The 14,617-nt window shown below is 51.5% G+C and overlaps 2 protein-coding genes across 2 annotated transcripts; one reads left to right on the plus strand and one right to left on the minus strand.

Moving 5' to 3' along the window:
* Positions 1-3,039: 3,039 nt before the first annotated feature.
* Positions 3,040-3,558, minus strand: LOC125225989. The gene has a single exon (XM_048129804.1). It carries the CDS (start codon positions 3,556-3,558, stop codon positions 3,040-3,042), a length of 519 nt encoding a protein of 172 aa, XP_047985761.1.
* Positions 3,559-6,562: 3,004 nt separating this feature from the next.
* Positions 6,563-7,447, plus strand: LOC125225991. The gene has a single exon (XM_048129805.1). The coding sequence runs from the start codon at positions 6,563-6,565 to the stop codon at positions 7,445-7,447; it is 885 nt and encodes a 294-aa protein (XP_047985762.1).
* Positions 7,448-14,617: the final 7,170 nt, after the last annotated feature.

Consider the following 14,617-nt stretch of genomic DNA (forward strand, 5'->3'; position numbering starts at 1 on the left):
GAAGGCGGTTAATAACTAGCTTTTGCCCGCGGTTTCGCCCGTGTACTAAAGTGGTATTCAACTTTGGACTCCCATTTCGCCCCCCTTAGGAGGTAAATTTTGAAAAATCCTTTCTTAGTGCTCCTCTATACCTTATAAGAAGCCTACTTGCCTGTAATCTCTACGACAATTGTTTTGGCTCAGTTTCTTCTTTTATATATTTAGACATCAGAGTGGTCATGAAGGAATGTATTCTTTAAGTCAAATGAGCTTAAGGATTTAGGGTAGCGAGTTTCCCTCCAGGGCCTGACTTATCTTTCCACCTTCTTAGATCTCTACTCTTCGTCAGTATTGCCTAAAGGGTCATTCTCACGACGCGAGAAATCGCATGCGATTTTAATTACATTTACATTGCAGACTGTGTCACATAGTACCTACACAGATACCGCATTCTAAATATTTTACAAATAGCCCTGTATACGCTGTTTGGTCCACTTATTTTTATTTTAATACAGTTATGTGATGTTAAATAAAGCCTTTCTATGTCTGCCTATTTTGGCTGCCTGTGACTGAATTGTCGGCAACCCAAAAACCTCTTCAACTGTCAACACTCCTATTACATATCGCACTGAAATTATAATCGCATGCCATTTCTCGGATCGTGTAAATAGGCCTTTGGTAATACTTTAACAGAAATAAAGTTAGTTGTATGTGCATATACGGACCGGGTCTGACCATACAAAACTAATCTAATTACTACAAACGTAGGTTTAGGTGCTTGTACGGTATAAACAGACAGTGATATAGTGCAGTAAATTGTCGGAAAATAATATAATGCAGTAGGGTATAGGTTTAAGTTTTTTCCCTGGGATTTTTTTTAAATTATAAAAACTGATCAGTGATTGACTCTAGTCACGCCTGATGGAAAGTGAAGACAAAGCCTATGGAACTCACCGATTTCAGTATTTAGCCAAAATTTACTTATATAAACTTTATTTATTTCACTTCTTAAGCTAGGCATTTTATAATATGATTATAAAAGTAAAATACATAATCACTTACAAAACAATACAAAATATATAAACACATTATAAAAAACCTAACCTAGGGCCTGGCGGCAGCCAGCAGCGGGGCAAGGTCCAAGCTGCTGGTGGTTAGGGCTGCAGAGAGAGGAACCGTCGGACTATCCGCGCTGTGTCCAAGATCACCGCCTTCAGCATCTGGCCCTTGATCCAGCCACCTAGCGAGTCTCTTATTACATATCGCCGTGGCTTGGTTGTCTATTGTTTGCCCGACAGTCATTTAACATAATATTCATATGCCCGAATCTAACTTGCCTGAATTTCATTTGCCAGAATGATTTGTTTATCATAAACATTGTATGACATACTGGTTGTTTATCCGAACATTACCTTCCATAATCATACAATGCCATACTATTTGTTAGCCATATTATTAAGTGCAATAATATGGTTTAATATAATATCCAAAGCAGCAGCACTAGGAAGCACACTTGAAGCACTAGGAAATGAGTTTCCAGTACAGAAAGGAGTTAGACAAGGCGATCCTTTCTCACCAAAGATCTTCTCTGCTGTCCTAGAAAGCATTTTCCGTAACGTAAATTGGAAGAACAAAGGAATCAAAATAGATGGAAAATGGCTCAGTCATCTTAGATTTGCTGACGATTTAGTTTTGATGGAAGAATCACCCACAATACTGGAACAGATGGTCAGAGAACTATGTCAAGAAAGTAGTAAGGTTGGTCTTGTAATGAATAGTAGCAAAACTAAACTCCTAACTAATAAGGAACATATAAGCATAATCGTCAACCGCGAACCGTTGGAATATGTGCAGGAGTACGTATATCTGGGCCAAATTATTTCATTTGATGACCATATGTCAAAGGAGGTTGAGAAAAGAATTACAAGTGGTTGGAAAAAATATTGGTCCCTAAAGTATATCATGAAGAACAAAGACTTTAGCATGACAATTAAACGTAAGGTATTTAACACCTGTATCCTCCCATGCTTAACGTATGGATGTGAAACATGGGCCCTCACAGAAGTAACATAGAGCAAAACTCGCGTCATGCCAGCGTGCGATGGAGAGGAGCATTTTGGGACTCAGAAGAAGCGACAGAGTACGAAATATCGACATAAGAGAGAAGACCAAACTGACAGATATCCTGCAGAGAATAGATCAACTAAAATGGAAATGGACAGGTCATATGATGCGCTCGAAAGAAGGAAAATGGAGTAAAGAGATCACTAACTGGTACCCCAGAGGATGCAGCCGTAAGAAAGGCCCACAGCTCTGTAGATGGGAAGATGAAATAAAACTAACAGCGGGACCATTCTGGAGAAGAGCAACCATGGACAGGACACACTGGAGGGATTTAGAGGAGGCCTTTGCCAGGAGGCAAACTGAGCTACGAGACTTAATTTAAAAACTAAAGAACAGATATAAAACTAAAAACAAAATACGAAACTTAACTTTAATGCCAACTATGATAATTCAAACTTAATTTAAAACTCAGTAAGAAAGGCTATTTTAATTTAATTTTAAATAATATCCAAACGCCATAAGCAATTATTGCCATATTAATTGTTGCCCATATTATTACCTAACCTACGTTTTGAGAGCAGTTTCATTTTCCAGGGGGTCACAGCTCTAACCTAACCTAACCTACTTTTCAAGCTGTTACCTTTTCCAGGGGGTCACAGTTCTAACCTTTTTTTTTTTTTTTTTTTTTCTCGGAGGGGAAAAATGCTGTTATGCATACCACTCGGGTACGGGGATGAACCCGAGTGGTTATGTGGGACTCCTTTACCCAAGTTTACCCACTAAACAACCCCCCCGTCTTACACCTCGGTGCTGTATTGGAGGACATGGGAAATACAGCTGTACGCTACCATGCCCCCCAGCAAACGGCTGTTAAGCCCCGACATAAGATATATAGATTATCCGCCAGTAAAGGGGCATTGAAGAATACCCTCACCACGAGAACCTTCATTCTATCAGGTGACAGTCGTCCCCGTGACTGCCACCCAGAGGTCCTCGTTAAGGCGGCAAGCGACGGTCATGGGCGACCCGCCTCCGCCCAGCTCGTTTACGCCGCAACGGGTGAGCATCGATGTCTTCTTCCCGTGCGCGCTCTGCCAATTCTTTTTCGGCCATGACAGCTTCGCAAAATGAGATCATGGCCTTAAAACATGTTTTATTTTGGGTCATTGTCTTAATGATGGCTTGCAACGACAAATCTCCTCCAACCACCGCAACCAATTCATTCCGGTGCTCCTCCCAGCCTGGGCATTCCGCCAGCGTGTGCTGCGCCGTATCTTCTATACTATTGCAGTGATGACACGCTGGCGTGGGCTCCCTCTTAGATCGCTCACACAGGTATTTGCCGAAACACCCGTGACCGGAAAGCACCTGTGTGAGATGGAACGATACGACCCCGAATTGTCTCCCAACCCATTCTTTAATAACAGGCTGAATCGCGTTCACAGTCCAGTGGCCAGCAGTGGGAAATTCCAGCCTGTCACTCCATTCACGAAGAACAGCATCGCGAGCATCCATTCTCCAACGTTTTACTTCCTCGAACATAGGCTCTTGATTACTAGCTCTTGACTCTGAGATTCGCCAATATATATCTGCTAGAGCTTCAGCCTCTAAGTCCCAGGGTGGGGTCCCAGCCAATGCACATGCCGCCTCACAAGTCACAGTTCTAACCTAACCTAACCTACTTTCTGATAGCAGTTTCATTTTCCAGGGGGTCGCAGTTCTAAACTTTTTTTTTTTTTTGCGTTGGAAAAATACTTTATGTATACCCACACACCTGGAGGAGGTTGTGCGGGTTATGTGGGACTCGGCAAGAGGCGCCGCTACCCACTAAAAAACCAACGGTATGCCTGCGCGCCGCCAATGGAGCGTGGCCACGGGAACTCTTGAGTACGCAACCGTGACCACGCCGGCGCCGCCCGCCCCTACCACTTGCAGCGGGCCCTTCTCTGTGCGGGCTAGAGAGTAACCTCTACCCCTGCCTCCTCAAACGGCATGTGGGCTACACGCGCGCCTCCTCTGTGCGGCCTTTGTAATGGACAGTGACGCCCCCGCGCCACTGCCCAGACTTCACTAGGTGGGGGGGAGGAGGTGGGCATAAGCTCTTCTCCGGGCCCCTGTGCGCTTACGGCGGATAGGGTGCGAATCTGGGTCTGCCTCCCTTTCCCTTTCCGCCGCCTCCTTCTGCGACATTACATCCTCGCAGAAGAAGAGTACCGCTTTCCACGACCTCTCGTTGGCGACCATAGCCTTAACCACGGCCGGCAGGGAGAGGTCGTCTCCCACCACTGCCACGAGGTCCCGGCGCTGCCCCGCCCAGGCAGGGCATTCCTCCAGAGTATGCTGCGCTGTGTCCTCGTCGCATCTGCACTGATGGCACTCGGCTGTCACCTCCCGTCTTGCGAACCGGTGCAGGTAGCTACCGAAGCAGCCATGACCCGTAAGCACCTGCACCAGCCGGAAGGTTAATGAGCCCCATTCTCTCTCCAGCCAGTCTTGTAAGACCAGCCGGATTGCCTCGACAGTCCTGTGTCCTTCCTCTCGTTCAGCCAGTTGTTCCTCCCATTGGAGGACTATGGACTGCTGGACGAGGAGCTTCTGTGCCTCTACTTCTCTGGGCGCAGGATGGTACTCCTGGAGCCGGAGGTCCCTACGCCACTCATACAGAGACGCTTGGGCCTCCGCCTTCAGGTTCCAAGGAGGCGTTCCCGCTAGTAAGCACGCCGCATCGTATGAGGTGGTGCGATACCCGCGTACGACGCTGATCGCCATCGCCCTCTGAGCCCTCTTCAGCAGGGCGACATTTCGGGCCGCCAGGTTCTCCGCCCAGATCGGTGCCCCGTACAAGGCCATCGATCGCACCACCCCCATATAAAGACGGCGGCTCGCAACCTCCGGCCCACCAATGTTGGGCATCAGTCGCTTCAGTGCAGCCGATGCTGCCATGAGTCGGGGGTCAGGCGGACAAAGTGCTCGCGGAAGTTCCAGCGGGAGTCAAGGACAAGTCCAAGATATTTCATGTTGGACTTGACCTCGATTCGAGTGCCACCAACAACGATGCTGGCTTCAGCAGGCGGCGCCTTCCGGGCTGTGTGGAAGCAGAGTGCCTCAGACTTGTGCAACGCCACCTCCAGACCCAGCATCGCTATGCGCCTCACCACCTGTGCTACCGTCACGGTGGCAAGGCGTGCTGCTTCCCGGTACGAGGTTCCCCGGGATGTGACCAGCGTGTCGTCTGCGTAGCAAGTCACATTTGATCCCGGTAGAAGCTCCCCCGCAGGACCCAGTCGTACCCGATGTTCCACAGAAGCGGCCCTAAGACCGAGCCCTGTGGAACACCGCACGATGTCTCCCACCTTGTCAGCCCGCCGCCCCGGACTGGGTACTCCACACACCGCTCCGAAAGGTAGGACCCGACTATTTGGCACAAATAGGGGGGCACTTTGTGGTGTTTCAGTGCTTCCCTAATGCACGACCACGGTAGAGTGTTAAAGGCATTGGCGATATCCAAGGACACCGCCAAGAGAACCCCACCGTGGCCGACCGCCTCATCTGAGAGTGCTTTGATTCGCGCGACCGCATCTACTGTCGACCTGCCCTCTCGGAATCCAAACTGGTGTTCGGACAAATCGGGTCCCACTCCCCGGAGGTGCTCGACGAGGCGACAGCAGATGATACGCTCGAAGAGCTTGTCAGCCTCGTCGAGCAACACGATCGGACGGTAGGCTGATGGAGAATCCGCGGGTCGCCCGTCTTTTTTCAGGAGGACGAGCCGGCCGGTTTTCCAGATGGTCGGAAATCGGCCGGACTGTAGACAGGCGTCCAGTAGTCCTCGAAATCTCTCCCCCAGGGCCCGCAGCGCCAGAGCCAGGACACGTCCTGGGATCCCATCTGGACCCGGTGCCGTGTTTTTGGCTTTCAGCTTAAACACGGCTGCGTCTAGTTCTGCCTCCGTTACCGGAGGAACCTCGACTTCCGCAACCTCATATCCAGCGCGCTGACGGGGAGGTGCCATTGCTGGGGGCTGGTGACAGTGGCGACCACTGCGCACATCGTAATAAGCTACTAAACTCATAAACCTCCCCACCGAGGTCGGTTAACTTAGCCGATAGCTCGCGACCTGAGAGCCGGTTGGTTGGGAATTACACAGCCCATACAGCCGGCGTCAGCGGTATATCAGTCGGCGCTCGCGCCGCGCCGGCAGTGCGATCTCGACTTCCACGGCGAATGCACGTTCCCCCGCTTACCGATCCGCTACTGACGCGAGTGCTGTGCTTACGCATAATTTAGTGTTATTTCGCTTTCTTTCGTGTTCCTTCCTACTGACTATCTTCTGTACTTTCTCTTCACCTGTGCTTGTGCTTTCTTATGCTTGTAAACGTGCTTAAACTCTTATATATTATACATAGTGTGTCTACAACGGATTTATCATTTGAACGCCCGGTAGGCACCCTATATTGGTGACCTCCGATATTGAACTATAATACGCAAGTGACTATTAATAGCTAGTGCAGTTATCAGCATGGGTAGCAAAGGTGAAAAAGACAATGCCGCCGCCGGGGCTAGCGCATCGCAGCCGCCTGCGGATGACGTGGACTCTAACGGTTCCGTGTTTAAAGTGTCCGTGCGCGCGCCGCCATTTTATCCCGCCGAGCCCGCTTTATGGTTTAGCCAAATGGAAGCTCAGTTCGAAGTATCGGGTATAACGACTGAATCTACGAAATATAATTATATTGTGTCGCAATTAGAACAACAGTACGTACTAGAAGTTAAGGATATAATAACGAATCCTCCAGCGATCAATAGATATACCAAATTAAAAACCGAGCTTATATCTAGATTGTCCGCGTCGCAAGAAAAACGGGTGTTGCAATTAATGAAACATGAAGAGCTAGGAGAAAGAAAACCGTCACAGCTTTTGAGACATTTACGTACGTTGGCCGGTAAGACAGTAACGGATGACTTTTTGAAAACGGTGTGGTCTAGTCGCTTGCCTAGCGGTTTGCAAACGTTGATAGCATCCCAAACCAGTGCCACGATGGAAGAGTTGGCCGATTTAGCGGACAAGGTGCATGATATCGCACCTCAGATGCCCCAGGTATGTGCTGTAGGTGGAGATCCTTACGCCATAGAGATGGCAAAGCAGATGGCAAACCTGGCAAGAGAGGTAGCGTCACTAAAGGCCAATTTTGAAAACCAATCGCACGCATCAAGGTCTGGCACGCGTAATAGTTACCGCGGTAGAAGTCGTACGCCATCTTCGGGTCGGCGCAGAGACCGGTCAGCGTCGAGGAACAAAGATCCGTCAGTGTGCTGGTACCACAACAGATTTGGGGATAAATCGACACGGTGTACCAGGCCTTGCAATTATCCGGGGTCGGAAAACTTCGACGGCAGCCGGAAGTAGCGGCTAACGACTGCCAACGTAAGCCGAGCCGCCTCTTCGTGATGGATAACAACTCTAAGGTTCTATTCCTGGTGGATACGGGATCGGATTTGTGCGTGTACCCGCGCACTGCTCTTAGAGGACCGCGTAAGAAAACTAATTACGAGTTATTCGCAGCAAACGGCACTCTGATAGAAACTTACGGCTCGGTTCAACTGCAACTCAATTTAGGTCTGCGCCGGGTGTTTAACTGGAGCTTCGTGGTCGCCGATGTATCTAAGCCCATTATAGGGGTTGACTTTCTGTGCCATTTTGATATTTTGGTTGATTGCAGAAACCAGCGCCTTATTGACAACTGTACTACACTCACCGTGAGGGCCCCAGCTCAGCCAGCAGCAGAGACCATGATGGCCATATCTTCGGTGAAGGTGACTGCGGGAGAATCCAGGTATCTTGATATTTTGAGACAATACCCAGACATCACTCGGCCAGCAGGTACGCCTACAGTTCCCAAGCATAATACTGTGCACCATATACGTACCACGCCTGGACCACCTGTGTCAAGCAGACCTCGTCGTCTCCCTCCTGATCGTCTCAAGATTGCTCAGAAAGAGTTTGAGGCCATGCTTCAAAATGGTACGGCGATAAGATCTGAGAGTCCGTGGTCGTCTCCGCTTCATTTAGCTCCTAAGAAGAATGACGGTTGGCGGCCATGCGGTGATTACCGTGCTTTGAATGCACGCACCATCCCAGATAAGTACCCAGTTCGGCATATACAGGACTTCACGCAACAGCTGGCTGGCAGCAAGGTGTTCTCCAAGGTTGACCTGGTGAAGGCGTATAACCAGATTCCGGTTTACCCCCCTGACATTCCCAAGACGTCCATAATTACGCCGTTTGGATTATTTTCCTTCCCGTACATGACGTTCGGTTTGAGGAACGCTGCGCAGACGTTTCAACGTTTTATTGACGAGGCACTCAGGGGCTTGGACTACTGCTACGGGTACCTTGACGACATCTTGATCTTTTCTTCGAGCGAGAACGAGCATGAGGAGCATCTGCGTCAGCTGTTCCAGAGGCTGTCAGACTATGGAATCCTCATCAACGCAGCGAAATGCGAATTTGGGGTGTCATCCATCACCTTCCTGGGCCATGAGGTGTCAGCAGAGGGCATTCGTCCACTCCAGTCCAAGGTTCAGGCGATTCTGGATTATCCTGTTCCTAAGAACGTGAAAGAGCTGCGTAGATTTCTCGGGATGATGAATTTCTATCGAAGGTTTGTACCAGGGGCATCAGCACTTCAGACAAAGCTGAACGTCGTTCTGAGTGGGCCGAAGAAGAAGCCAAACCAAGAGATCGAGATGACACCAGAGATGTTAGAGGCATTCGCAGCATGCAAAGAAGGTTTGTCCAAAGCTGCCATTTTAGCACATCCGCAGACAGATGTCGAGCTGGCCATCTTCACAGACGCCTCAGATGTCTCAATTGGAGGCGTGCTGCAACAGCGAGTGTCACAAGGGTCGTGGGAACCTCTCGCATTCTTCTCTCGTCATCTTAAGCCTTCGCAGAAGAAGTACAGTCCGTACGACAGGGAGCTCCTGGCCATCTACGAAGCTATACGCCATTTCCGCCACATGGTCGAGGCCAGGCCGTTTACCGTCTATACGGACCATAAACCACTGACGTTCGCGTTCACTTCAACGAGAGAGAAGTGTTCCCCCAGGCAGTTCCGCTATTTTGATTTCATTTCCCAATTTACTACAGATGTCCGTTACATAGCCGGGAAAGACAACGTGGTAGCGGACGCGCTTTCCAGAGTAGAGGAGATAGGCGAGCTCATAGACTACGAAGCCTTGGCACGGGCGCAAAACGATGACCTTGAATTGAAAGACCTTATACAAAATGGGTCTGGTCTCAATTTAAAGAAAATTCAGTTGCCTGGCGCTCAAGCACAACTTTATTGTGACGTCTCGACAGAAAACGTAAGGCCTTATATCACTGATGCTTTCCGAAGACCGGTGTTCAGTGCTATGCACAGTCTGAGCCATCCAGGTGCCAGGGGTTCTGCCAGAATGGTCGCCCAAAGATTCGTGTGGCCTGGTATTAAAAGAGATTGTCGCCAGTGGGCGAAGGAATGCGCAGATTGCCAGAGAAACAAAATCTCGCGCCATACAACCTCTCCTATATCTCCTTTCCCTACTCCATCTGACCGATTTTCCCATGTCCACATGGACATTGTAGGGCCTTTACCATACTCTTCTGGTTACAGATACTGCCTCACGGTCATCGATCGCTTCACGCGTTGGCCTGAGGCGTACCCTTTGCCTGATATCACGGCAGAGACCTGCGCGCGAGCCTTCGTCGCGGGTTGGGTTGCCCGCTTTGGCTGCCCTCAGAAGATCGTCACGGACAGGGGCGCGCAGTTCCAGTCTGAACTGTTCCGCGCTCTGTCAGCCATCCTGGGCGCCGAGCATCGCCCCACCACTTCGTACCATCCTGCCTGCAACGGGATGGTGGAGCGCCTGCACAGACAGCTGAAATCGGCTATCATGTGCCACACCAACACTCACTGGACCGAGGTACTCCCGCTGGTGCTGCTGGGCATCCGCAGCGCCTGGAAAGATGACGTGCAGTCTTCAGCAGCCGAGCTGGTATATGGGGAACCCCTGCGCCTGCCCGGCGAGTTCTTCGCGCCTACCACGGGAGTCACAGTGGACTACGCTGACTTCGCATCGAGACTGCGCAGCCACATCTCCAGTTTGAATCCGGTACCAGGATCTAGGCACGTTCAGAAAGCATTCTACGTACCAAAAGACCTGAGTACAGCAGACCATGTGTTTCTTCGCCAAGGACCTGCAAAGAGAGCCTTAGATTCCCCATACACTGGTCCTTATAAGGTGCTGCAGCGAGGTGACAAGACCTTCAAGATCGACGTCAAAGGTAAAGAGAATACCGTGACAATAGACAGACTCAAACCAGCATACATGGCCAAAGATGACGACTCCAGGTGTTCCAGTTCCAGCGGAGCTCCAGCCACTCCAGCACCGAGTCCAGTAGAGCCGGCAACCACTAGGAAGACACGCTGCGGTCGATCAGTGCGCTTCCCAGATTACTATCGACCGTAGCAAGCAACGGTCTCAGTGGGGGAGTAGTGTGGCGACCACTGCGCACATCGTAATAAGCTACTAAACTCATAAACCTCCCCACCGAGGTCGGTTAACTTAGCCGATAGCTCGCGACCTGAGAGCCGGTTGGTTGGGAATTACACAGCCCATACAGCCGGCGTCAGCGGTATATCAGTCGGCGCTCGCGCCGCGCCGGCAGTGCGATCTCGACTTCCACGGCGAATGCACGTTCCCCCGCTTACCGATCCGCTACTGACGCGAGTGCTGTGCTTACGCATAATTTAGTGTTATTTCGCTTTCTTTCGTGTTCCTTCCTACTGACTATCTTCTGTACTTTCTCTTCACCTGTGCTTGTGCTTTCTTATGCTTGTAAACGTGCTTAAACTCTTATATATTATACATAGTGTGTCTACAACGGTTTTATTATTTAAACGCCCGGTAGGCACCCTATACATGGACTGCAGGAGGAGATCTTGAGCCCCGGCGCAGTGGTTTATGTTCGCCTGGAGGATTCGATTAACTGCCTGATTCATTTTGGCGCATTGTTAATCGTGCCCTCTTGTGCAGCCGGAGGCGTAGACGCTCTAGGGGTGACTAGTTTGCTGGCCACCTTCCGAGACGCGCGTTTCGGGGCTTTAGCCCCCATCGAGCAGGAACTGCTACCAGCACTGTGATCTGCAGGTTTGTCGCCTGCTGCGCACAGAGTGCAGTGGGGCGCGGCGGTGCAGTCCCTGGCCCGGTGCCCGATTTTACCGCAGCGATAACATTGGTCGCTGCGGTCGATTTCTGAGGTGCACCCGTTCCTAACATGGCCAGGCATCAGGCAGCGGTAGCACCTCATGGGTCGAGGCTCCAGCAGCTTCACATTAGCCGAAGCCCAGCCGACGAGGAGTCGCCCCTCAGCCACTTTCTTGGCGGCTGCTACAGGGCAACGAACCCATGCTGTGCCCAGGCCTGCCAGCGTGCGGGAAATCCGGCCGACATTAACCGCCTCGAGGGCACACCCCCCGCCTTTCGCCACGGCAGCGGCGAGCTCTGCTTCTGAGACCGAGTCATCCAAGCTTGAAATGCGCATCACCACGCATTTTACCGGCCTAGCGATACGGACGTCGGCCTCATTTAGCGTCTCCCTCAGTTTAGCAGCAAGAGAGTCTGCTTTGTCGCCACTGGTGGAGACCGGGCCCGGGATCTCAAGAATTGCCGCCCCTGTCACTGCCCTACAGAACCTCAGACCAGTGATACCGAGCCCGCTCAGGGAGATTTTTGATTTGGCCTCGGTGATTACCGTTCCGTAGGTGACGCCCCTCTCTTCTGCTCCCATCTGAAGGGTGAGGACCACGGCTGCTGACTGCGGAGTGCGCAGTGTCGCCTTGTCTTTTTTACGACCCTTCTTCCCCTCTTGTGCTTTCCGCGGGGCCGCCGGCTGTTGTGCCTTCGCAGTCGTTGCTGCTCCAGCGGGGGTCTTATTTTTTTTCTTCTTCTTACCCCGCTTGCCCACAACCGTCCAATCCTCTTCAGAGGCAGGCACTGGTGTCTGCGGCTGCGGCTGCCGGACTTGGGAAGCAGGGTCAGGGACACTCGTACGATGCTTTTTGGGCCTCTCCTTCTTCTTTTTTTTGCTTCGCGGCCCGCTTCGCACTCCCTGAGTTAGTAGGAGCCGGGGTGCGACCGGGTGGAGAGCTCCCTGCTTTGGACGGTGTGGGAGTAGTCAACTCCTGGACAGGTTGTTGTGGGAGCAGTCTCTCCTCCAAGGCGCTTAACCTTGCACCCATCATGGCACTCACTTTGTCCACAATGTTGCTCTCTAGGTCGCCTTGCTCTCGAGCCGGTGTTGTCACTATCTCTTGGCGCGTGTCTTCGAGGCGCTGCCCAAGGCTAGCTCGCAGCTCGCCCATTTCCTTACGGAGCTCGACCATATCCGCCTTTAAACGAGCGTTTTCGGCGGCGAGTTTCCTCGTCACATCGGAGATAGTCCGGCCCCTCAGCTCACCAACTGCTTCCTGGATCGCATCCACCGCCTCCTTCAGGATACGTACGTACGTGCCCTTTAGGTTTTTAGACCCAGCGGCCACACCCTTGATAAGTCCCAGACTATCATTTACCTGCTCGTTTAGGGACAGAGCTGTGCTGTTGTATTCATCATCTGACCCACTTGTCGTCCCAAACGTTTCCCGTTGGCGAGCAAGCCGTCTTAGGGTCACTTTTTTGGCCACAGCACTCAGAGCCTCTTCAGACTGCAGCTCGAGCTCCTGTTTAGCAGCCTTCCCTTTGGTCAGCCCTGCGTTGCGTGCTGTGGTTAGTCGGCGGCCTCTTCCTCGCTTAAAAGGTCCCGAGGTAGACTTTACTCGTACCCCGAGATCGGATACCTCACCGCTCGGCGATGCTCCCGTGTCACTACCGCTGCTTCGCTGCCTCTTTCGTCCTTCGGGCGTTTGGGCAGTCAGCGATGCATCGGAGTCCCCATCGGTTGGCACCGGCGAGAAGAATACTCCTTCTCCAGGGAGGTCGCTTGCGTCTATTCTCCTAGGGGAGAAAAACTCCTCCCTGCCAAGAGAGGGGAGGGTATCCCGAAGTGACCGGAATCCATCTTTGGGGGGCCTGGTAGAGGCTTCTGCCTGTGCTGGGCCACAATCGTCCCCATCACCCCCTCCGTGCAGTCTCAAGACCAAATTACTCGGCAAATCAGTGTCCATATAGTGTTTGCTAGCGTCGTCGTTTCGGTATCGCGAGTGGTTTGCCCCCCCAGAATACGGAAGGCGACATGTCGCCACAGCTCGGGCGCTTGCCCGTTCTGTGGCGACACGGAGGATTGGAACCTCCTGGGGTAGTTCTCCATTCTCGTTTCCACTCATTTTTTTTTTTTGTTTGCTATTTTTAAGGAGGTATGCCCCTCCCTGACGCTTGTGACTGGACTCCCTCCAGCCACGCATCCCGTCGGCACGTCAGACACACCTTGGGATTGGGGTGATTTTTTTTTGTGGTTTTCTTCCACGTGCTTTCCCTCTCAGTATGGGAAATACCCGGCCCACTCAGTGTTGATTACGGGTACGCTACCACTCCTTAGGATACCAGTCAGAGAACTGCATCCCGGGCGAAAGGTCCAGAATATGTCCCCCCACAACCGCTATCGGAGGCCGAAAGCTTTCCAGACGCGCAACAGATACGTGCGACACCCGTTGCGTGAGCCTCCCAATCCGCTAACACCGCCGACCCGCCCAGAAAAATGGATCTGCAATTGGGTTTCACAGAAGCCCAATGCACAATCCTTCAAGACGACTAGGCTATGTCAGAGAACAGAGGGGCCTCAAATCCAGAAACCACACACATCCATGACGCGTCCGGGGGTGGGCCCCTCCAGCGCCTGTGGGGGGAGGGTCCCCGGCCGCCCGCGCGCAAAACAGTTCCCCGACTGTCATCTCACAGAACTCCATCCCCTGCTCTTCCACTGCGCCATCTGCTATTCAGAGGGACGCGTGGAGGGCCATTCTCGGGCAGAAAGCCCCCCCAATCCCCCCCGGTGTTTGGTTCGCGGGACTGCGTCCTACCCCGTCTCGAAAGCGCGACGGGGCATTCCCCTATCCACCACCTGGGGACGCGCCACGTCGGGGTTCACCTCCCCGCCCACTCGGACAACCGAGCAGGTCCGTGGTCGCAGTTCTAACCTAACCTAACCTACTTTCTGATAGCATTTTCATTTTCCAGGGGGTCACAGTTCTAACCTAACCTAACCTACTTTTCAAGCAGTTTCATTTTCCAGGGGGTCACAGTTCTAACCTAACCTAACCTACTTTCTGATAGCAGTTTTATTTTTTAGGGGGTCACAGTTCTAACCTAACCTAACCTACTTTCTGATAGCAGTTTAATTCTCTAGTAATTTTAGTAGTGTCGCCTCTGTGACAATTACGCATTTCGATGATTCTGCCAAATCACATTATGGAAATGGATTTTTCTGGTCGCTAATTTGTATGACAAATGATGGTATGGAATGTGGTAATTACTGATTTCAATGATTCTGACAAATGACATTATGGAAACTGACTTTATGGGAAACAAAGTTTCTGGCACT

This window comes from Leguminivora glycinivorella, chromosome 5 (genome assembly GCF_023078275.1).
Source record: "Leguminivora glycinivorella isolate SPB_JAAS2020 chromosome 5, LegGlyc_1.1, whole genome shotgun sequence".
NCBI classification, from domain to species: domain Eukaryota; kingdom Metazoa; phylum Arthropoda; class Insecta; order Lepidoptera; family Tortricidae; genus Leguminivora; species Leguminivora glycinivorella.